This window comes from Cheilinus undulatus, linkage group 10 (genome assembly GCF_018320785.1).
Source record: "Cheilinus undulatus linkage group 10, ASM1832078v1, whole genome shotgun sequence".
In the NCBI taxonomy this organism is placed as follows: domain Eukaryota; kingdom Metazoa; phylum Chordata; class Actinopteri; order Labriformes; family Labridae; genus Cheilinus; species Cheilinus undulatus.
This window is the reverse complement of record NC_054874.1, coordinates 19,125,717-19,148,837: the sequence shown is the minus strand read 5'-3', so window position 1 is coordinate 19,148,837 and position 23,121 is coordinate 19,125,717. Positions and strand designations below refer to the sequence as shown.

At 40.3% G+C, this 23,121-nt stretch overlaps 1 protein-coding gene across 5 annotated transcripts in view; it reads left to right on the top strand.

The window, feature by feature from the left end:
* unc5a (unc-5 netrin receptor A) overlaps window positions 1–23,121 on the top strand; it is a 204,121-nt gene extending 181,000 nt beyond the window's left edge. For all 5 annotated transcript variants that reach the window (XM_041797637.1, XM_041797636.1, XM_041797634.1 and 2 more), the window contains 4 exons: window positions 11,620–11,769; window positions 15,156–15,320; window positions 17,328–17,506; window positions 19,526–23,121. In XM_041797637.1, the coding sequence (XP_041653571.1) occupies window positions 11,620–11,769; window positions 15,156–15,320; window positions 17,328–17,506; window positions 19,526–19,691 (660 nt within the window). In that variant the 3' untranslated portion in view covers window positions 19,692–23,121. The remainder of the gene's footprint in view (window positions 1–11,619; window positions 11,770–15,155; window positions 15,321–17,327; window positions 17,507–19,525) is intronic.

Genomic DNA, 23,121 nt, shown 5'->3' with positions numbered 1-23,121 from the left:
CACTCCCCTGGCTGGCTGTCAATCTACTCCGACAAGCCTCCATCAGTGAGGATGACAGGCACACGCGCACACGCATGCATGCTACTCTTATGCACGCTGTACCATTCAATCTCTTATCTCCCAATTACAGCAGATTAGAACCAATGTTATTGTCTTTGATCCTAAGTGTGCGGGGGCTCTGGGGAAACGGTGACATTTCTGTCTGATGCCTGCCGTATGTTAGCAGGGCTCTGCCGGGACCAATTAAGTTAATATTTAATGTGTGTCCCACTCTTGATGGGCCCCGCCAAGGCTGGCACAGCAGCAGAGGAGACATGATCAGCTTTTGGTAGCGCCCTCACTGCGTACTCGCTTGTTCCCAGCCCGACCTCCGGGAGAGCATTGCTGATGTTCTGCCATCCCGCAACTGATTGAAACACCTGCAGTGAAGCAACCCTCCGACTCAGCAGACATACACCTTACACAAACATCTAATTGAATTGGAAGGATGCCGACAGTTTGTTTTTGTTTTTTTAGTATGGAATCTGCCACCTTTTTTTCTGTATATCTGTGATTTTCAGAATCTGTCAACTTTCCTACCCTCTTTTAATAGAGGAACAATAAGAAAATCTGCTGTTTTTTATTGATAACTAAATGTTCTTCCTCTACACCCACATGTCTGTGTTTTTAATGCTAGTGTTTTTGCACAGTTCATGAAAAAAAAACATGAAATGATTTATGAACCACCCACCTCCTGTCAGATTTATTTTTTTAAAGGATTTAGGCTCAAATCATTTTTTCAGTATAGACTTGTAGACATTGCAGGGAACAGCATAAATATTAATACAGTAGATTTTTAAATGAACATTTGAATGCGATTTTTTTGACATTTTAATGCCTACTTTGGCTTAGATAGACATATATGAACATTTTGAAATGTTGTTTATACATTCATGGTGCTCAGATGATAACTCAGACTGGCTCTGGTGAACTTTTCCTCAAATTGAAAGTAGATCATAGGTTCATCATCTGAGTACAGTGCCAGTAAAAAGTTAGTCTCCACCTTGGATGTTTACCTTTTATTGCTCTTATAAATCAATCGTGATCAAAATAATTAGATTTTTTTTTACAAAAAATTACAAAAACCTCTTTAATGTCAAAGTGAAAACAGATTTATACAAAGTAATATCAATTGAATAAAAGCACGTAATATAAAATAAGTGACTGCATAAATATTTACCCCCTTTAAGTCAGTATTTAGAAGATGCACATTTGGCTGCAATCACAGCACTGAGTCTGTGTGGATAGGTCTCAATCAGGTTTGCATATCTGGACACTACAATTGCAAAAACTGCTCAAGCTCTGTTAGGGTGCACCAGGATCGGGTGTGAACAGCCCTTTTCAAGTCCAGCCACAAATTCTGTATTGGATTGAGGTCTGGGCTTTGACTCCACCACCCCAGAGTTTTCAGGTTGTTGTTTTTAAACCATTTCTGTGTAGTTTTGCTGTGTGCTTCAGGTCACTGTCTTGCTGCAAAATAAGTCTTCTCCTAAGTCTTGGCTTTCTTTCAGACTAAGTAAGATTGTCCTCCAAGATTTTCCACATTCATTTCACCCTCCACCTTTACAATCCCTCCAGGATTGGCTGCTGAGAAGCATCACAACAGCATGATGCTGCCTTTTAGCTGCTGAAGCTTGTAACCCCTTCAGAGTATTCATAGGTTTCTTGGTGGCCTCTCTCAATAATCTCCTTACACAGTAACTCAGTTTGTGAGGATGGCTAAAGATGTGCACATGCCATATTCCTTCCATTTCTTGATGGTGGATTTGACTGAACTCCTGGGGATGTTTAGTGCCTTGCAATTTTTTATCCATTCTCTGACATATACTTTTCAATAACCTTTTCTCTGAGTTGCTTGGTGTGTTCTTTTGTCTTCATCAAAGAGGGTTTTTTTTTATTAAAAACAACCATTTAAAAAAATGCCAAATTATATTGACAATGATTGAAATCAATTAAAGGATTAAACATACAAGGGATTGAATGATTTTTATAGGCACTTTACTTGGATAATAAGCATGGAGAAGAACTACCTTGTTTATAAATGCCAGTGTGGTTATTTTACTAGCATGTTAACAAGCTAATGTTAGCATTAAGCTCAAAGTGCTGCTGTTTAGCTTCACAGAGCTGTTTGCTTTGGTGTAGTAGTGGCAACTGTTTATTCTGTCATAGGAAATAATAGAATAATTGTTAATGGTATAGCTTCAATACATATAATGACAATACGTGGTTAATTAGAGACTAATTAGTCTGCCCCACAGTTTTTTGCAAAGCCATGTGCAAAGCAGCCAAAGTTATGTACTTCTCTGTAGCTGATGTCTGTGTGCCTGTCTGTGATATTTTTTGGCCCTTTAACCATCCACACCTCCAGGTACACTATGTGGACAAAAATATTTGGCCACAACTGTTAATCATTGAATTCAGGTGTTTCAGTCAGACCCGTTGCAACAAGTGTACACAATCAAACACCGAGCCATGCAGTCTCCATTTGCAAACATTTGTGATACAAAAAGACAGAGCTCAGTGACTTCATGGTACTGTGATGAACGCCACCTTTGCAATGAGACAGTTTGTGAAATTTCATCCCTGCTGGATATTCCAGTCAACTGTAAGGGATATAATCGAAAAGTGGAAGCATTTAGGAACAACAGCAACGCAAGATCACATAAAAATCACAGAGCAGGGTCAACAACTGCTCAAGTGCACTGTGTATAAAATTCACCAGCACTCTGCTGATTCCATAGCTGAAGAATTCTGAACTTTCACTGGCATTAATGTAAGCTCAAAAACTGCGGTTGGTTGGGTTTCCATGGCTAGAAGCTGCATGCAAGCCTTGCATCACCAAGTAGTGATCTGGAAATAGGGGAAATCCGATTGCTTCAGCATGCCAAGATATTTTGGAGAATGTTATGCTTCCAACTTTGTGTTCCAACAGTTCAGAGGAAGGACCTTTTCTCTTCCAACATGACTGGACCCCAGTGCATAAAGCAAGGACAATAAAGACAGTTTTATTATCCCATAGTTTGGCTGTAACAATAGAAACATGTCATTTTCATACTTTATCATTTAATAAAAAGTAAACTTGTGTTTCATATCATATATAAGCTTTCCTGAATTGAAAAGAGCTTTTGTAGAGTCTGGAAGAAGCTTTGATTTCGTTCTGAACATCATTTGCATTATTTTTTTCTGGAACAAGTCAGAAAATTTTACAGCATGGTGGTCTATAAAAAGTAGATTTGTGTGAACATAAAAAAACAGTCTCATTGATAATTTATATGCTATATTTTGCAGTAGAAACATAGAATTTTTAGCTGTTTTAAAGGTAGCAACTCATAGCTCCACACAATAAGATATATAAGGAGCAATAAGGAGCAACAGATTTTATCTAAGTGCTTACTGTTTCATATATTTTTAGATTTAAACATAATTGATATTTACTTTAAAACTCTTCCAACAGTTAAGTCAGTATGTAGTTTCCGTGTTAAGTTATTGTCAAGTCTGTCATTATAAACATAACTGTTTTTAATGTAATGTCCTCATTAAAAAATGTGTATATATATATATATATGAATATATGAATTTTGTTTTCTTAAGAGACAAAGCTACAGACCACGTTTTGAGAATTCCCAGCTCCCTTTCACTACCAGACAAAAGGTCCTTTTAATTTTTACCAGAACAAGATAAATTTGTATTATCTGCAGAAATTGCAGAACAGCTCTTGGGAATACTTGAGAAAAACTGACATTTTCAGGGGGGGTAATAATTTTGTTATGATTTGTGAAACTTGAAATACTGCATGGTGGTTATTTGTCTGTGAGGTTTCTTGGTGCTGTACAGGAAGGGGTATCATTGTGGCTCAAGAAGGAGGGCTGGGGTGTTTTCTGTGGTGTCGGGGTTCATGGAATTGTTGGCCAGGGCTGACCATGACGTTTGTTCAGTTCACTTCATCCTTAAGGCCTTTACATAACATGCACATTTTTTTCATGCAAATAATTTGCATGTAATTTTTTTTAGGCCTGTAGTTAGTCAATGCACGCTTTCACACCAGCAATGTAATTTGGCCTTGCAACATTGCAGCTAGTATTCTTTTGTACCTTTTGCTTCTGACCAGCACACTTCTGACCAATCACACAATGTTGCCTATGATAGAGGAGATTTGTGGAAGACAAATTCCCATAACACTGCATGATGTTTATTCCCCTTTAAATAGAACTGTGTCCGTAGTCAGTACTGAGTTATGTTTGTCTTTAACATGACATTACATAGAGATTGAGAGTTTTTGCAACTAATTTTAAATAAACAGACTAATACTTCGACATAAAAAGTTACTTTTGCTCTTGTTAGAAAGTTGACATGCTTATTTTGAAAATAAAAACAAAACAAAAATAGTTTTGTGGCACAATAAATTATCATTTTACCAGTGGTTGTACCACCTGACATGGAAAGTGTACCTGCCCACCTGTGACTGAAAATGAATGTTTTTATCTTTACTTTAATAGGATCTAAAAACCATTTCACTCAGCCACAAGGGTGAACTGATGTCAAGTGGATGAGAAATGATGTTACAATCTGTTTTCATGATTTCATTTAAAAATAAAAAGTCCCTTGATCACGTGTGGACCACCATGACATGTATGAACCTGCAAATTCCAGGACAAAAGTTTTTCAATGATATTACTAGATATAAAATTTTAAGATTGAATAACATTTATTTGTTTTAAAGATTTCAACTATTAAGTAATGTCAGTATTTTAATTTAAATTTCTCACAATTGAAATGTCTTTTTTAAAAATTATAATGTATTTATTTTTGGGCATTTTTGTGTCTTTATTAGTAGAGGAGGACAGTGGATTGGGTCAGAAACAGGGTCAAGAGTGGGGGAGAGACATGCAGTGAAGGGCCTCAGGCCGGATTCAAACCTGGGCCGCCCGCGTACATGGGGAGCGCCTTTAACCACTAGGCCACCTGCTCCCCATTAAAATGTCATTTTCAATAGAGTCAATAATCCGTTGATTTACTTGGACAGATGATTGACTAACCATAACTCTAACCTTTTAGGGTTTGAGATGCCAAATATAATTTAATATATTATTCAATAATCTGCAAATGTATTCAAACAAAGTGAGTTTCATAGGACAAATTGATATATGCCATGAACTGATCTGTTTTTTAAAAGGAAATTATAGATTCGGACACAAAAATGTGTATGTCATGTCATTGGCCCATAAACAGTTGTGGACAGATCGCCAGTCTCAGCGGTACTCCACAGGTAACCTGCCTAAATCCAGACAAAGTATCTTTAATCTGGCACACTGCAGTCTAATTTCTAAGAAGCTTTCCAAACAAAAATCAGGAACTTTATGAACACCATACTGCTGAGGAAGATAACTTGTTTTCATTTAAATTTCTTCCTTCATTTGCATTATTTTGTTAGTAATGGTTCTTTTCCTCTGCTATGGGCTCTTTATTAATGGTTGTATCAATTTAAGGTGATATTTAACCACCATAGTATTTCTCTTCATTTTAATCTGGGCTCAAGTGACAAAATATTTCAGTTAACTACCTCTCTATATTGCATTTCAGGCTTTTTCAGGATTTACTCTTTCATCAATATTCATGTAATGAGGCCAATACATTCAGTATTTTGTGTCTTGATTGTAAAAATGTGCACTGCCGTGTTAAATGGTGTTTTAATTGATGTCTAACCGGTTAAATAGCGGCTCCTGGAATCTTCTACACAGTGTTTGACCCCAAGCTATTATTCTTATTTGCCTTTTAAAGGGCCCATAAACTGTTTATGTGCTCTCTCTCCACTATGACGTCCATTTTTTCTAGCTCCTGAGCGGCGAGCTACATGTGAGCAGAAACTTTTAGCTTTAATGTATCAGAGAAGAAAAAAACGGCATGTACAGCGTGTAATACAAACATTGTTTTCTCATCCCTCCATCAGAACAGTTACTGGCATGGAAAAAAACAGAGGAGCAGAGCCCAGTAATTGCTGGCATTAAGTTAAAGAAGACAGTCAGCTTTATCACTGAGCCCAGCTGAGAAATTGTTTCCATATTATATTTCTGTGTTCCTGTGTGCTGCTTTTTTCCCTTGCCTGCTCTGTGATTTATCAGGCAGAATGTGCATCTTTTCCCTAGCAAACACAGTCCCCATTTATAACTGCACAGACAAGTCCCTTCTATTTGTAGTTATTAATCAGAGTTGACTGTAGCGGGCACGGCCACTGGAGCTCAGACTGATAGACTCTCAGTCAGAGAGGAAAAGCCTGTCACATCCTGCTGACAAATACACAGATTTATGGAGCCCACATAGCCAGGCTACTCTCTATAAACAAATGCATTTGCCTGAAAAAGAGCAGCCCTGATAATGGATCGTTGCTATGAATGTACATTTTAAAGCGCACGTGGATGCAGCTTTGCGGAGAGTTGGCGGGGTGAGGATGAGTTTATGTGGATATTAAAGCCTCTCTATGTTTTGTATGACATGTAGCTTGACTAATTAAGTGATCAAACGCTGGTTATAATCCCCATCATAGCTAGTTACGTTAATCAGTTTATTACACACCAAGCCTGAACAATAGAGGTGTACATGTTCCAGCTTGACCTTCCTGTGAGGAAAGTGGTATATTTTAATCTGCAGCTTTGAGCAAGTCCACTTCCATTATATTAATCCATATTTATTTATGTGCAGGCATCTCATAATGCTTTGATTTGTTTGGATTCTTTCTTTTCTGCTCCCGATGGTTGGCTCTTTTTGATGCAAGAGAGAGTTTGGTACAGCCACTAACCTCTTTCTGTCAGCACCAGCCCGCAGAGATTAGCTGTATGAGTGTCTCTTGTTTCCCCGCGGAGCCCGGCCCCAGTCCATCACAGTCCCAGCTCCGGTCCAAGCCGAGGGGGGAACAAGAGGATGGGTAAGGGGAGGGGGCGGAAGACGATGTGAGGGTGGGAAAAAAAGGGGTTGAAGTCATAGAAAACTGTGGCCATGATTGCAGTAATCCTGTTATCTCTCCTGCTAAAGCTGGCCACTCCAGTGACCTGCAGACACAAATGTTAAGCCGCCTCTGTCTCTCTTCTCACTGGCTCCTGCTCCTTTCACTCCTCCCTGCTCTATCTCACTCTCTTTAGCCAGCCTCATTGAATGTCAGGGGGTGGTCTTGGCTCCATCTGAGTCTAAATTCACAGTCTTCACACACACCACAGGCTATCTTGAATTCCGACAGAACAAAAGGGGTTTTTCTCCTGCGGTACTTGAACTTCTCGCCTGTCTCATGCATCTTAATGTTTCCACTCTTGTTCAGGGTCAGGGTGTCTTAAGAGAAACCACTTTTCTTATCATCACCAAAATGCAAACACAGTTTAGCTTCAAGTTGATGATTAATATGTGATTTGATGAACTCATTCAAACCTTGCATTGTTTTCCTGAAGAAAGGGTAAATAATATGGTCAAATTTAGCTTCTCATCCATTAGCTCGCTCACTGTGTCATTTGTTAACAGGATAATGGGGCGTAAAGAGGGCCATTATTCTCTCAGTCCACAGCATATGCTGAAGCCCTGCACAACACACTCACACTCACACACATAAACAAAACACAAGCAAGGTGGTGTCATTTGAAAGCGGAGCTTTAAAGGAGTTTCCTCAGTAAGCTCAGCGTCCCTGTCAGGAAGCAGGACTGCCATGTCCTAGACCCTGTTTGATCGTAATCCTGCAGTGTCAGCCTCAAACCTGACAAACTGCTAGGGAGGCCGGTTAGTATTCACTGTAGTAGCTGTTTGTTGATAATAAGATAATTGGCATTCTGCGCCCTCCCTCTTTCTAGCAGGCCTATAGATCTACTGCTATAGGTCAAAGCCCCGATCAAAGACCACCCGCCCTAATTTGCAATGCAAATCACCCCCAACAAATAATTGTGCTTAAGACGTGCATTAAATGAACCTCTCTGGAAGCCCTCACAATGTGCCTTTTGTCTGCATAAGAGACATAATAGCGGAGGGTTTTTAAGTCTGCGGAGAATGCACTGCCCTGGGTTATTAACTCATTAGACCTCAACGCTTTGATTCAATGCCATTGTCTGACCTTCCTGCTTTGAGTAAGAGGGCCGGGTAACATCACAAGGCTTCAGCTTGGCAGTACACAGAGGAAAACTACTCGAGCTAGAATCATAAAGTCAGATCATTGTACATCTTTTATGTTCTTTGGCATTCGGGTGAAAGGAATGAACTGATGTAAATGCAGAGACAGATAATCGCATGGGGCATAATTTTCATGTTAACAAGAGGATAAGCATTAAGCAAACATGGAAATTAGCAATGCGCCAAGCAAACACTGAAATTTAATTCTAGGGTTGAACTGAAAAGTGCTCGTTCAGTGAAGACGAGAGCGCATCAAATAACAAAAGCAGGTAGAGATTCCAAATGGATAATTAACAGCTTCCTTTCCATTATAATTGGAATCAGAGCAGCCTGTTCCTGGGAAAGAGGGCAGAAAATTAAATCAGAGTTGTGCAGATAGAAATTATTGCCATTCTCCACCTTAATTAGATGTCTTTGCTGAAACCATACCATGTACAACCATGCCAGCATGCAGCGCTCAACATATGGCCTCTGTCTCCCTCTCAGAGGGTTTGTCTTTGAGAAATCTCTCTTCTTCTACTTGCTCCCCTTTGCTGCCATCTTGTTTCCCTTCTCACACAGATGAAAATCTTATTGCTGAGGTCTTTCTCCTTCTGCTGCTTGCATTAGAGTGTTAGAATCAACTCATTACCATGGTTAAAATACACACATGAACAACATTGTTGGTACCCATCGAAAGACAATCCAACAATGGTCACTGAAATAACTTGAAACAGAAAAAAATTAGTAATGATTAAAAATGTGCTGAAAATTAACTGATGAAATCAGAAATTGTTTTTGAATTGTGGTTTAACAGAATCATTTTAAAAAACAAACATGTAAAACTGGTCTGGACAAAAAAAAATAAATTGTTCCTCTAGAAAAAAAAAAAATAATAATCTGACCATAGGGACATGTTAAACTGTGTCCTGTAATTAGCCTCACAGATGTCTTCAAACTTTTACTCAGTCAGTCTGCCTATTTAAAGGGTGAAAGTAGTCACTCTGCTGTTTGATATCATGGTGTGTACCACACTGAACATGGACCACAGAAAGCTAAGAAGACAGTTGTCCCAGGAGATTAGAATGGAAATTATAGACAAGCATGTTAAAGGTAATGGCTATGAGATCATCTCCAAGCAGCTTGATGTTCCTGTGACTACAGTTTACAGTATTATTCAGAAGTTTAAGGACCACAGGACTGTAGCTAACCTCCCTGGACATGGCTGCAAGATGAAAATTGATGACAAATTGAAGATAGAGATGATAAGAATGGTGACCAAAGAGCCCAGGACAACTTCAAAGAGATTAGAGGTGAACTCCAAGGTCAAGGTGCATCAGTGCCAGAATGCACCATCAGTCACTATTTGAGCCAAAGTGGACTTAATGGAAGACGGCCGAGGAAGACTCCACTGTTTAAAGCAAATCATAAAAAAGCATGATTGGAATTTGCCAAAATGCGTATTGACAAGCCACAAAGCTTTTGGGAAAATGTCCTTTGGACAGATGAGATAAAACTCGAACTTTTTGGCAAATCACATCAGCTTTATGTTCACAGATGCAAAAAATAAGCATACAAAGAAAAGAACAATGTTCCTACTGTGAAACATGGAAGAGGCTGTTGTGGCTGTAATGTTCTGGGGCTACTTTTCTGCATTTGGCACAGGGTGTCTTGAGTCCGTGCAGGGTACAATGAAATGTCAAGACTATCAAGGCATTCTGGAGCTGCTCAGTGTCTGAAAATCTTGGTCTCAGTCGCAGGTCATGGGTTCTTCAGCAAGAAGATGACCTAAAACACACAGCTAAAAACACCCAAGAATGGCTAAGAACAAAACTTTGGACTCTTCTGAAGTAGCCTTCTAAGAGCCTTGATCTTCTTTGACTGAGATATTCTGAACAGATGTTCATATTCACCTAAGACTTTGTTTTTTTTTTTATTTATTTAAGCCAGTCATTACTTTGAAATGTCAAATTTTTGTGCATAACTCACTTGCTATTGGACCATCAAACCGTACATTTTTTATATTTTAAGCTTTTAAACATCTAATGACTCAGTCTTTCCAATTTACCTCCATTCATTTTAATGGAATGTTTTCACCCAGAAAGAGGCAGAGCCGGCATTGTTTTGGCAAGGAGACCTGGATGGGTTGAAGTGGCCACTTCTAATGGTCATCTTAAAGGCTTACATTTTCCCACACCTCAGCCAGTTGTAGAACTCATGTAGCCTTTAAGAGAAGAGTTTAAACAACTACAGAAACCTAAGCCAATTCCAGTTGCCCTGTTTGGATAAAGCTTTGGATGACTGATCATCCAAGATTATAATCACAGATTAAAGAGACTTTGTTTGTCCTCCAACCCAGACCCTTCATTAAAATACAGTCTCATTTGAATAAATTGTGCAGAAATTATTGTCATTCTCCACCTTAGTAAGATGTCTTAGTTGCATTCATACCATGTACAACCATGCCAGCAAGCAGTGCTCAACATATGGCCCATATCTCCCCCTCAGAGGGTTTGTCTTTGAGAAATCTCTCTTCTTCTGCTTGTTCCCCTTTTCTGCCATCTTGTTTCCCTCCTCACACAGATGAAAATCCTATTTCTGAGGTCTGTCTTCTTCTGCTGCTTGTAATAGTGTGAGGTGGAACATGTGAATGCCATCCAAAAGCAACTGACTCTTGTGGACTCACTCAGCATAAAAAGCATCCATCTCCAAGCAAATTGATAGATCAGAGGAAACGGCAGCAGATATTATCGTCCCATTCCAGATGGTCATTTGGATGGCAACAAATGGTCCACTGAGCGAGTCCCACGGAGATTAAAATATTAGGCATGCATTTACAAATCTTTCCTGGCACAAAAACAAAAATGAAATTAAGGAGATTCACCATGCGAGAACAATGAGCAGATGACTAATGGTGCGGTCACTTCCTTCATCACAGCCCAGGTAGCTCATTGTAGGCCGGGATGGCTGCAGGATTTGCATGCTAATGCAGTCGTGTGCACTGAGTTGGGGGATCAACCTTGTATTGACATTAAAGCACCGTGGAGGGAAGAAGGTCCAGCCTGCTGCGGCCACATGCAGAGACAATATCTGCCAGTCCTAAGATGTTCTGTACAGCTGTGATGTGTGTAAGAGAGGCAGAGCAAGCCAGTCTCTGTATGTGTCTGTGGGTGATGGTGTTTTTTTTTATTGTTGAGTTAGATTTCATGTGAAGTCCCACCATTATCCTTGTCTGCTGTTGTTTTTCTTGCATTTTCCATGTATTTGCTGACAAACTCTTGCTCCAGACTGTACAGATTGTGTTTGAGTGATGAAACCATAAAAAGTGTAAACAAAAAAACCTCCACAGTTATGGATTGTTTTGCAAAATCTCACTTACCTCTGAGGCTGTGATGGTAAATGTGTTTCCTCACAGCACTGACGCTTCTCCTCTTCTCTCTCTCTCTTTCTTTCTTCCATCAGGAGGTGATGCAGATGGAGCGGCAGCTTGGGGGTCGGCTGATTGACGAGCCCCACATCCTGCTCTTCAAAGACAGCTACCACAACTTGCGCCTGTCCATCCACGACATGCCCCAGGCACACTGGAGGAGCAAGCTGCTAGCCGGCTACCAGGTGTGTTGGTCGGGACCTGAGGGGCCAAAGGGGCAGATAGTCACTCCAGATCAGAGGGGAGGCATGGCGATGTAATACAAGTGCCTGGCTGAATCCGTCAAATTTGTGTAGCAGCAGTCGCAGGGCACCCTAATGTGTTAGTTTAACATCTAAATGGCCTGGGATTGTATTTGAATTAGCTGTCCAGAAAAAATAAAAAAGGAGCATGAGTTGGAAAGGAGAAGATACCGAGTAAGCAAAAGTTGTTCGGAGAAACTTCTAAATGTTAATGAGGGTCATGGACTAGTTTATCTCTAGAAAGTTTTAATTTATCATGTTTTGGCTTTGCTTGATCGCTTTAAAGATTCACATAAAGAACTTTTCTCAGTCTGTTACTGCAAGACTTCTCCAACCAATAGCCTCTTCATTCCTGGCACGGATTTGTGTGTGTGCACTTCTGTCCATACAGAGTGTCTATTATTCTGTCCGTGCGGTGTATATTCGTATGCACATTGGTGCTGGGTTGTGTGCACCAACCCAGAGCTGCAAGCTGATTGATTATCCTAGCTGCCGCTCTCTCAAAGGGAGCCCAGATGAAATATAGAGCAGTATGTAAATATCTGGAACTTCTTGGAGCCTCTCCACCTCTGCTGCACTCCCCACACCTGCGTGGCCCACTGCACTGCAGCCCGGCAACACACAGACACAGGAGCTGTTCAAAGAGGACTAGAAAATGTTCTGGCTGTAACTATGTAAGCACAGAGCACCGGCTCCCCAAAGACAACACAACGGCTGTGCCAAGCAAGCAGCAGAAACAACAATGCACCCAGAACAGAGGCTTATTCCTCTGGACTGTGCCTGTTCATTTGGAAGTGTTATTCCCCTCTCAGCAGCGCGGTCAAAAAAGGCCTTTAGTCTCCCCGGGGCCCATGAGGACTTTTGTGTGTTTTGCCTGGCTCTCTGTGTCATCTGTCTGCCTGGGTAACAGTGCCCCCGTTTGGTTGGCAGAATGCACTGCAGCCCAGCTTCACTCTCAGGCTGAGGTCTTTCCAGCTGTTGAACATCGGCTGAAGTGTTTTTTTTTTGTGGGAGTATTTTTCAGCTTCCTTCTCTGCTTCTCCTGGAAATAAATGTGAATGAGGCATGAATATGTAGCAACAGAGAGAGCTGTAGAAATTAAACCCACACCCTCTGGAAGCTGTGTGCTACACAGGAGCTGGCAGTGTTCAGTGGTACTACACTAATCTGTAATGCATACATTTATATCACAGTCTCACATGATGTGTGTGAGATTTAAAGCAGAGCTGTAAGCTTTGAGTATGGATGCTACTGCACAAAGAGGACGAATCAAATAAAATTTCTTTGTATCTATATAAAATGTTTTCCAATCTACAGACCCATAACAAGTATAATTTGGCTTTTTTGACAAAACAATACAAAAACCCCTCTTTGATGTCAAAGTGAAAACAGATTTCTACAAAGTAATGTCAAACAAAAATATGTAAGGTAAAATAAGTGACTGCATACATTTAGCCCCTTAAAAGTGACTGACCTAATTAAACAGAGATCCAGACAATTGGTGCTAGTAGTCTCACAATTAATGAATGTGTCTCAAGTGATTGTTGTGTAAATACACTTGTATCTGGAAGGTCCAGTCACTCAGAGAAAAGGTTATTGAAAATTATAAGTCAGCAGATAATAATAATAATAATAATATCTTGAATTTATATAGCGCCTTTCAAGAAACCCAAGGACGCTTTACAGGAACACATATACATAGACAAACTATGTGAGAGGTAGGATGAGTGTAAGGGGTGGTTTAGTGAAGACTGTAGGCTGTGGTGAACAGGTGGTGCTTGAGACATTTTTTGAAAATGTCCAGAGATGGAGCGCTACGAATGTCTGCAGGAAGAGTGTTCCAGAGGACGGGAGCTACAGCACTGAAGGCTCTGTCTCCATAGGTTCGGAGTTTGGTTTTGGGCATGGAAAGTAGGCTGGTGTCTGAAGATCGAAGATTGCGGGATGGTGTGTATGGATGGAGGAGATCAGAAAGGTACTGGGGAGCCAGAGCATGAAGAGATTTGTATGTGAGGAGGAGGACTTTTTAGTTGATACGGGACTTGATAGGGAGCCAGTGGAGGTGGATGAGGGTCGGAGTGATGTGTTGCCAGGGTCTAGTGCGGGTGAGAACTCTAGCTGCAGAGTTTTGGACATACTGAAGCCTGTCCAGGGTTTTGCTGGGAACTCCAGACAGGACTCCATTACAGTAGTCCAGGCGGGAGGTTATGAAAGCATGAATGAGTGTTTCAGCCACAGAACCAGGGAGTGATGGTCAGAGTCTGGAGATGTTCTTGAGATGATAGAAGGCAGATTTGGTGACAGACTTTATGTGGAACTGGAAGGAGAGGGTGGAGTCCAGGATGACGCCCAGGTTTCGGACCTCGGAGGACGGACAGACAAAAAGGTTTGACACCAAACACTGCAGCACACCATCCCCACTGTGAAGCACAGTGGTGGCAGCATCATGCTGTGGGGATGCTTCTCTGTAGCCGGCCCATGCAAGGCTCATTAAGGTAGAGGGTAAAATGAAATTGCCAAAATGTAGCAAAATCTTGGAGAACAATCTTAGTCAGTCTGCAAGAGAACTACACCTTCTAAGAAGATGAGTTTCTCAGCATGACAATGACCTGAAGCACACAGTGAAAGCTACACAGAAATGGTTTAAAGACAACAAGGTGAATATATTGAGGTGGCCGAGTCAAAGCCCTGACCTCAATCCAGCAGAGAATTTGTGGCTGGACTTCCTGACATCTTGAGCAGTTTTGCAAAGAAGAATAGTGTAAAATTTAAGTGTTGATATGTGCAAGCCTGATTTAGACCTATCCACACAGATTCAGTGCTGTGATTGCAGCCAAAGGTGTTTACTAAATACTGACTTCAAGGAGTGAATATTATACACTTATGTACAATACATATTTTTATTTCATAGATATTTCTTTATAGAAATCTGTTTTCACACTGGCATTTAAGATGTTTTTGTTGAAAAAAAGCGAAAAAGCCCTGTTATATTGATCATGATCAGTTTCATAAATCATTTAAGTGTAAGACACCCAAGGGGGTGAATCGTTTTAAAGGCACTCTAAATATGTATAAACATAAAGTTTGGTCTGGCTGTAACCGTCTTGGTTTTAACTGCTTGAAATGTTCTGGCTGTCAGTAACAGCTATGAATGTTGTCAGTCTGCTGCCTCCATTATATTTAGTTGACAGTGTATGTCGGCCTAATTAATGATGAGCTCAGTGTTTTCCAGGCAGGCGGTCTTGTTTTGGCCCGTCTCAGACATGCTTCTCTGGCTGTTCTGCTGTGTTACTGTTTGTGAATGCTGCATGTTTTATTTGTTTCTGCAGGAGATCCCATTCTACCACATCTGGAATGGTTCCCAGCGGTACCTGCACTGCACGTTCACTCTTGAGAGGCTCAGCCTCAGCACCTGTGAGCTCACCTGCCAGCTCTGCGTGTGGCAGGTGGAGGGGGAGGGGCAGAGCTTTAGCCTCGACTTTAACATTGCCAAGGTAACATTTAGCATTAGATCAACACACAAGGTGCTTAAGACAGCAAGGACTTTCACCATGAGCCAGGAACCTCTTTAGGAACTGTGTGCTTTTTGACTGCAGAAACCACAGTCTTGATGTAGTTCTAGGGTACTACTTTCCAAACACCCAGGAACTGGGGGCTGGGGCTAGAGTGCTGAACAATTCTGATTGGTAACAGCGTCAACAACTTTATCAACAACTCTCAGGGACCACCCAGATCATTAGCATTGGTAGAAACAGTGCAACATCACTTTCCTATCCTCCAGAGTGACCACACCCACGTTTGGAATGAAAACAAGCTCTGCGTTTGAATGGCAGTAGATTGGGAAACCGCGGTAACAAAGTGATGAAATGCTATTGCTTTTTTAGCGGTCAAATGTCAGACTGTTATTGTGTTTCTACTGACTTTAAGCTAGCAATTGCTTGGTAAAAACAGGAGCTGTAGTCTGCTTACCTATAAATAGATTTTTCACATATTCACCAGCATACTAATGTAATTTTAAAAGTTGAGAATCAACTCATTTAACATGGTTGAAATACAAACATAAGGTATATGATGGTGTTTTATGGCATCTATGGTCACACCATTGGGTAGTTTGTCCAGTTTGACTGAGAGAGTCTGAACAGACACTCATATTCACCCAAAACTTTGTTTGTTTTATAATTTAAGATTCAAATCATTACTTTGAAATGCCATATTTTTATGCAAAACTCCCTTGCTATTGGATTTGGATTCTCAATAACCATCAAAACCATATGGTTTTCATATATAGCATTTTAATCCCTACTGTCCCAGTCTGTCCCATTTATTGCCAGTCATTCAGATGGGATGTTTTTACCCTGAAAGGGGCAGGGTTGGCACTGTTTGGACAAAGTTACCCAGATGGGTTGAATCTGTTGATTCTAATGGTCAACTTAAAGGCTTACATTTTCCCAGGCCTCCGTCAGTTTTAGAGCTGAACCAGCCTTAAAGAGGAGAGGTGAAAAATCTTTGAAAACCTTGTCCAATTCCAGTTGCCATGTTTCAAAATCTTTGGATTACCGATCATTCAAGATCATAATCACAGATTAAAGCGACACTGTCAGTTCACCAACCCAGAGCCTTCATTACAATACAGTCAAATATGAATATAAAGGTGTAAAAAAAATGATTAAAGTATTAAATGATTGGCATCTAAATCTTAGGTTATACTAGTTAACTAAAACTAAACACTCTGCTTATAAGAATAACTAAAATAAAATGAAATTAGCAACAAAAAATCCTCAGTTTTATTCTTTGACAGCAGCAAACTGACTGATGTGTACACCCAGACCTGGGGAGTGTAAAAAGTCCTGATATTATTGAAGAAGACTACCACAATGGTTAATGTTAGGTCTTGAGTTGAATTTAAATATGATATTTGAATATTCAAAATGAAAAGTGAAGAATAGCCTGTTTGAATGTATTTTTGTATATTGTATGATGTTTACTTTTTCAGATACCTTTGGGTTTTGCTCCTGATAAGTATCCCATATTGTGGGAAAAAAAAATAAACTAATGCTAAAAGATACAAAACATATAATTATAATTAATTAATAAATAAAAAAATAAAATAAGCCAACAAACCACCATTACAATGTATATAAACTAAACAGAAATTTAAAGCAAAAAGTAAAAACTAATTATAAATAAAAACTAATGAAACTTCCCAAACTATATAACCTTGCTCTGATATTACATAATCATATTGATAGACCTTGTCTTCCCAAAACCTAGCTGTGTCAGGATGCCTGATTTGCACACCTACCCTGGACTTTGGCCCTGGTGGAAATACAGAATATGGTCTGCCACTAAACCATATAGTTTTTTGAAGAGAGGTTCCTGGAACTAAAAGTTCCTGGTACTTTTGTTGAAAGGCACCTTTAAACCCTCCTACAGTATGTCATTTAAGTAGGAATAGTTTTTCTAAGATTTTGTTCTTAAGGCAGTGTTTCCTTCCCTTCCAGGACACCCGAGCTGTCGACTCAGAATTTCTGTTAATGGACAGTAATGCCACAGCTCTGGCGGGGCCCAGCGCCTTTCAGATCCCATACCTCATCAGGCAGAAGATCTGCAGCAGCCTGGACGCCCCCTGTCCCAATGGAGCCGACTGGAGAATGCTAGCACAAAGACTTAAACTTGAGAGGTAAACACTGAGTGAACAATAGCAATAATCCTTATCTGTTCACTGATCGCCTGAACAAAGGCTCTGCTGCAGAGCCTCATTTACATACAGCTCTTGAGAATAGAGGTTGTGCAGCAGTGTGAAGCTTGTTTAAATTAATGAACATGCAATCAGTGTGATTGCAAAGGGTCATACTAATGTGGAGGTTAACATGTAACTATGGAATGGTAATTATGTTCAATCGGTGTAAAGTGCATTGCTGCGTTCAAGTGTTTTATCCTTAGGTTTAGGTAAACAAGGTTGTGCCTGAGTAAACTAATCCTCATTTGACACTGCTAACTTTAAAGGATTAATGTGGACTTGATAGATGCAGCTCTCACCTCTGTAAAGAAACACGACACTCTCTGCTGTTTTTCCTCAGGAACAGGTAAGCAGCTTAGAGTCTGCAGCTAAATTTGTACCTGCTACATGCTGCTTAACACTTTCAATTGGAAAGTCAGAAAACTAGCTGCCCATCAGGGGAAAAGATACTGAATAGGTTTGGATGAGTGCCACCGCTTCGTTACTGTATTTCATCACCAGAGTACCTGTAACAGAAAGATGCCTGCCATTGATCCACTTTCCACCAATTTGATTTCTAGCACATAATGAAATAAAATAGGTACACTTAATTTGCTGAATCAATTTGATTTACCTTAATTAATCACAAAGTGAATTGATGCACTACAGGTTTAACTAGCAATGTTTAGTTCGACATAATCAATTCTCATTCAGGCCTCAGGAAGGAACAACTGCTCCGTTGTTTGATGTGTCCTTAACAACCTGTTTTCCTGAAAAGGCAGCAGCTGCTTGGCATTCTGTCGTGCTGTATTTCTCTGTTTGTTTCTGCGTGTGTAAAGTGTTCAGACCGAGCGGAACGGGACCAATCAATAAAACTTAAAATGCCAAGAACCTTTTACTTGATCTTTCTCTCCTAAGACTATGTAAACGGCTGCGTCTGAGCCGTACAAGATAAGCTTGTGTTTCACCCGGCGAGGTGAATAAGCAGGGCTGACACGTCCAAGGCTAAGCTCCTGCTTTTTTATCTGAATAATGACACAGAGGTTGCTTTCTAGACATTTTTTTTTGGACCAACTCTTGTCTTTGTTGTGCTCTCTCGACTCAGAGGGAAGGCTGTGAGAACTAAAAAATCCAGTTCACTGAAAATAGCAGAGGGACTCGGTCTCAGGGACTTATGTAGCATCCACATATTTATAAAATCACACAACGCTTCAGTGGGCAAGCAGAAGAAACAAGGAAGTAATGAACTCTGCCTGATCTTTCCGAAGGTGAAAAGGACGTCCAGTTTGACCCGCACACCCCTTACCAGGAATCACTCAAAGCATAATCCGTCTTTGTACCCAGACTTTCTTTTTTTAATGTCATGTGTTCTCTACATAACAGTTAAGACCCAAGACATTCAAAGAACAGAAAAAGGCCATTAAATCAAACAAGCATCTTCTCCAGGTACTGCGGGGATCAGGTCCCACTCAAACATCAAATATCCGGCTGGCTGGGGCCGCTGCTTTGTTGTCATTGATTTGGTTTGATCGCAAAGGTTCTGCTCCTAAAATGGAAAAGGTCACTTCCGACTTAGCTGTGAAAGTCCATATAGGATTTACTATATGGGGATTTAGGGCCAATTTCAACATCAAATAAAGACGAATGAGGCTTATGCTGGTAAGCCCCAAATGAAAATAGCCAGAGATTCTGTATTTGAGGGCAATTTTCAGGGCTGGAGTGTTTTCTTTTACCTTTTATCATTTTTTTACTCAGTGCTCCAACACGGTGTATCTGGATGTAGCTATAAAAGCCACAATGAAAGCTGACAGTGACAGAGTTACAAGAAGCAGAAGCACAATAAAATAGAGGCTGAAAAGCTTTTCGAAGACTGGTGTAAAGCCAAAGAGACTGTCCGTTATGATATGTGCACACGGCTTGACTTTATAAAATTGTCTCCTCTTGCCTCACTGATCTTTTTGTACTTCTCTCCCCCTGCAGACACATGAGTTTCTTTGCGTCCAAAGCGAGCCCGACCTCTGTGATCCTGGACCTGTGGGAGGCGCAGCATTTCCACAGCGGCAACATCAACCAGCTGGCCACGGTCATGGCTGACATCGGCAAACAGGAAGCTATGATTTTCCTGGTCTCTGATGGCGAGTGCTAACCCAGAAACGGAGGAGAGACTGGCACAGAGGAAAAACTACAGAACACAACAAAATACACACAGACCCAAAAAAAACCCCCACAAAATCTGCAGCAGGAATGGAAGAGCAGAGCTGTCCCAACGTCCCTCATCTTCACTTAAAGATAGTGAAGGGTTTATATGTAAGAGTGAGTCACTCTTTCCCATCAAACAGTCCAAATCTTTTACTGACAGACCAAATGAGGGAAAAGTGAGTACACAGAGGAAAGAAAACACCCTTTATTTTCCATAAAAGGAGTTAAATTAGTCCTCACCCTGCTTCTACTTTAAAGGAATATTTAATTTAACTTCATGCCTTTGATAGAAATAGCCCGTTATGGCTAATAAGGAGCAATATGCAATCATAATGCTTTTAATAATGGCCAATATTGCAAATTCAGAGTCTAATTTTTGAACCTAAAATATGTGTTATTAAAGGAATTTACAAGAGGTGCTGGTCATTTCAGGTTCAAGAGAACAGGCAACATATGCAATTGGCAGGTTTGTTCTGACATCATTTCAGACACTGAGCATATTTTCAATAAGGTCATCAGGGTCAGTGAATGTCCCCTCTGTCCACTCCACAGATCCCATCCCTGTTCTTTCTGTTCCACAGACGTCTTGTAGCAACACACCGTGGACCTGCAGGTTGAAAATAGATTGTATGTCAGAGGCCCAAAATCTTGTCTCATCCTGTTTGTGTGCTTTTAGTGCGGTCGGTTTCTGTACTGTGAATGTTACATCTTGACATCTTGATTCAGCGAGACGCTTCGCAGCTTTCCCTGCTTCTAAATCGATAAATGTGGGGTTTGGGTTCTTTGAACTTTTTTAAGGGAGGAGTGAGTAACATCTCCACTAAAGTCATATCTCTGACAACATTTCTATGTAAAAGCCTGCTATTTTGTTCTGTTCAGTCTAACATTACCCCAAACCTTCCCTGTATTATCATACTATATGTCGCAAATGAAAGAGCCATAGGCTGCACACTGTATGTGAACAGTGAATGTCGTCCACACTCACTCTGTTTTCTCCAGTGATTGCTTTAATGTTGTAGCAGGGACATATTCAACAGAAGAAGCAAGGCCAAAAGGGTTATTATGCGAGGATAAATAATGCAGAGCACTTTCCCTGACAAAAATCTGACAACAGATTCTTTAAAATCTTCACCAGATACCAGGTGTAGGAAGAGAAGCTGTGCGGCCTTGTTTTTTATAATTCATTAAGCAATGCTGGTGGGAATTCTAGATTTGCTATGTGGCAAGTATAACAGTATTTCCATAGCAGAGAAATGCCTGCGTCAGAGAAGGGAAGAGTGGCTTATTCCGAGTGTCACGCCTCTGCTCATCAGGATGCTCTCAGATCCTTTTTGTCTTGTTAAATCCAGAAATGAAGGAGCTGATTTCTACAGCCACACATTAGCTTATCATCTGTTGCTTCTTTACAGAAATGTACTCTTTATTCTTATTATTCATGGATCTGTCAGTTCAGGCAAGCTAGCACAGAGTATCTTAAATGTCCACTGGTTCAGTAATTATTCTTTGACAAGATGTGAGCAATCCCAAATTAGCCATAGTTCTCTCTCTGTCTGCCTCAGGGTTGCATGTGAAGTTGTCTGTTAAGATGTAAAGAGAGCCCTTTTCGTTTAATCCTTTCTAGCACAGGCCATCGTCCTATCAGCTCCGCTGGCTTCAACCTTTAACACTTTCTGGAGCCTCTTTTATGATTGTCAGATATTAGGAATGTATATTTATGTTTCCTGTAGCAAGAGGAAGAAGTACGTCTTTTTTTATTTTTATGAGGTGACTTTTCCTTTAATGTGGCGTCTCTGCACCTTCTCATCCTACAAACACGCCTCTTGACCAACACATTTTTACTAAATCCTGATGTAGAGATGCCATAAAGTTTTACTTTTTTTAAAGAATCCCTCAGATCAAGCCCCTTTCTGACAAAAACTGGTGATATCAACATGAATAAATCCATTCATGTTGAAATGAATCACCATGACATGTAAAATGTAAATACTTTTTCTAAAGCAGCCGCGTGCTGTCACTTTGCATACTGTATATCAGCAGAATTGGTAACCAAAGTTTTCTGATTACCATTTGAGGCCACTCCATCCTCCTCTTGTATCCATTCATATTGTTTTTACCACAGCTAGAATAGAAGAAGTCAGAGTTAATGTCTTTTTTAAGCAGTGGGCTCAAAGTCCAGATTATTTGATCTCATTTTCTGGCTTTTGTCTTTAAGGCGAATCAACACTAACTGATTTATGTGTCCATTTCTTTGATCACTTTGTAAAGAAATGTAAATTATATTTTAATATGAAGCCAAAAAAAGACACTTAACTGGCACAGCATTTGTCAAGTCTAAACCGTGACGTGTTTGCCTATATACTGTTCTCTGGCGATCTAGCAGTGACGACTTTTTGCAGTGTTAAGGGTTTCGAGACTGTTTGACAGAAAGTTTCTCTACACATTTTGTTTGTCCTTATTCTGCATACCTGATGGTTTCTCTAACTGTAAGCATTTAAAACAAGGAGGAAAAAGTCACTAACACTTGGTGGATCACTGCACTGGGACCGTGTGGAGGCTCGCTGCAGACAGGGGGCATGAGTCCTGGGATGCCGGCGAGGCCGTGTTAACACAGCATGTTTCAGTTGTACAGTCAGACTGTGTGAAACTCGATCACCCGTCATTGTCTTGGTTGTGTCGTCTAAGCACATTTCAGTAATGTAATTCACCAGCCACCAGGATGCTCTGCATCTATCTTTACATCAAGCTTGTCCCACAAATCTATCAAATCTGCAATTACAGCGTCCGTGATGAATACAGTTCCAAACCCAGGCCTGATCGCTCTGTGGAAGAAGCGTAGATGCTTGTTCAAACGTTTGAGTTTCTCCCAAAGTTTTGGGCTATATTGTTACATCTCACAACTGTGCTTTTTGTGTCACTCATTACTATTCAGTGTCAAGGATGTGTGTGTTTTTGTGTGGGAGGCTGAGTGTGTGAGTGTGTACCTCCCTGTCACTGACTGAACTGTTTCCTTTTTGAACTAAGAACAATAGACTTCTGTACTTGTGAATGGTTTTTCTATTTAGTTCCTTGATTCAATGTTCCTTGCCTTTCTGCAAGTCAAAAATGCTGTATTTATTACATGCCACAGCGCTTATGCAATTGTATAATCCTTTTGTTTCCTTTGTTTTTTAAAACCTTTTGTGTTCTTATCGTCGATGTAAATTGTTGTCAAAACTTTTGTGGCAATGGAAAAACTTCTGCTGAGGGAGGTTTTCTGTACTTTTTGGACAATGATATGGATTTGTGGGTAGAATTTTGGAAATTCGTTTCTAAGTGCTTTCAAGTATTTACTTGGCCTTATGTATATATATATCTATGACATTTCAGAAAAGTATGTA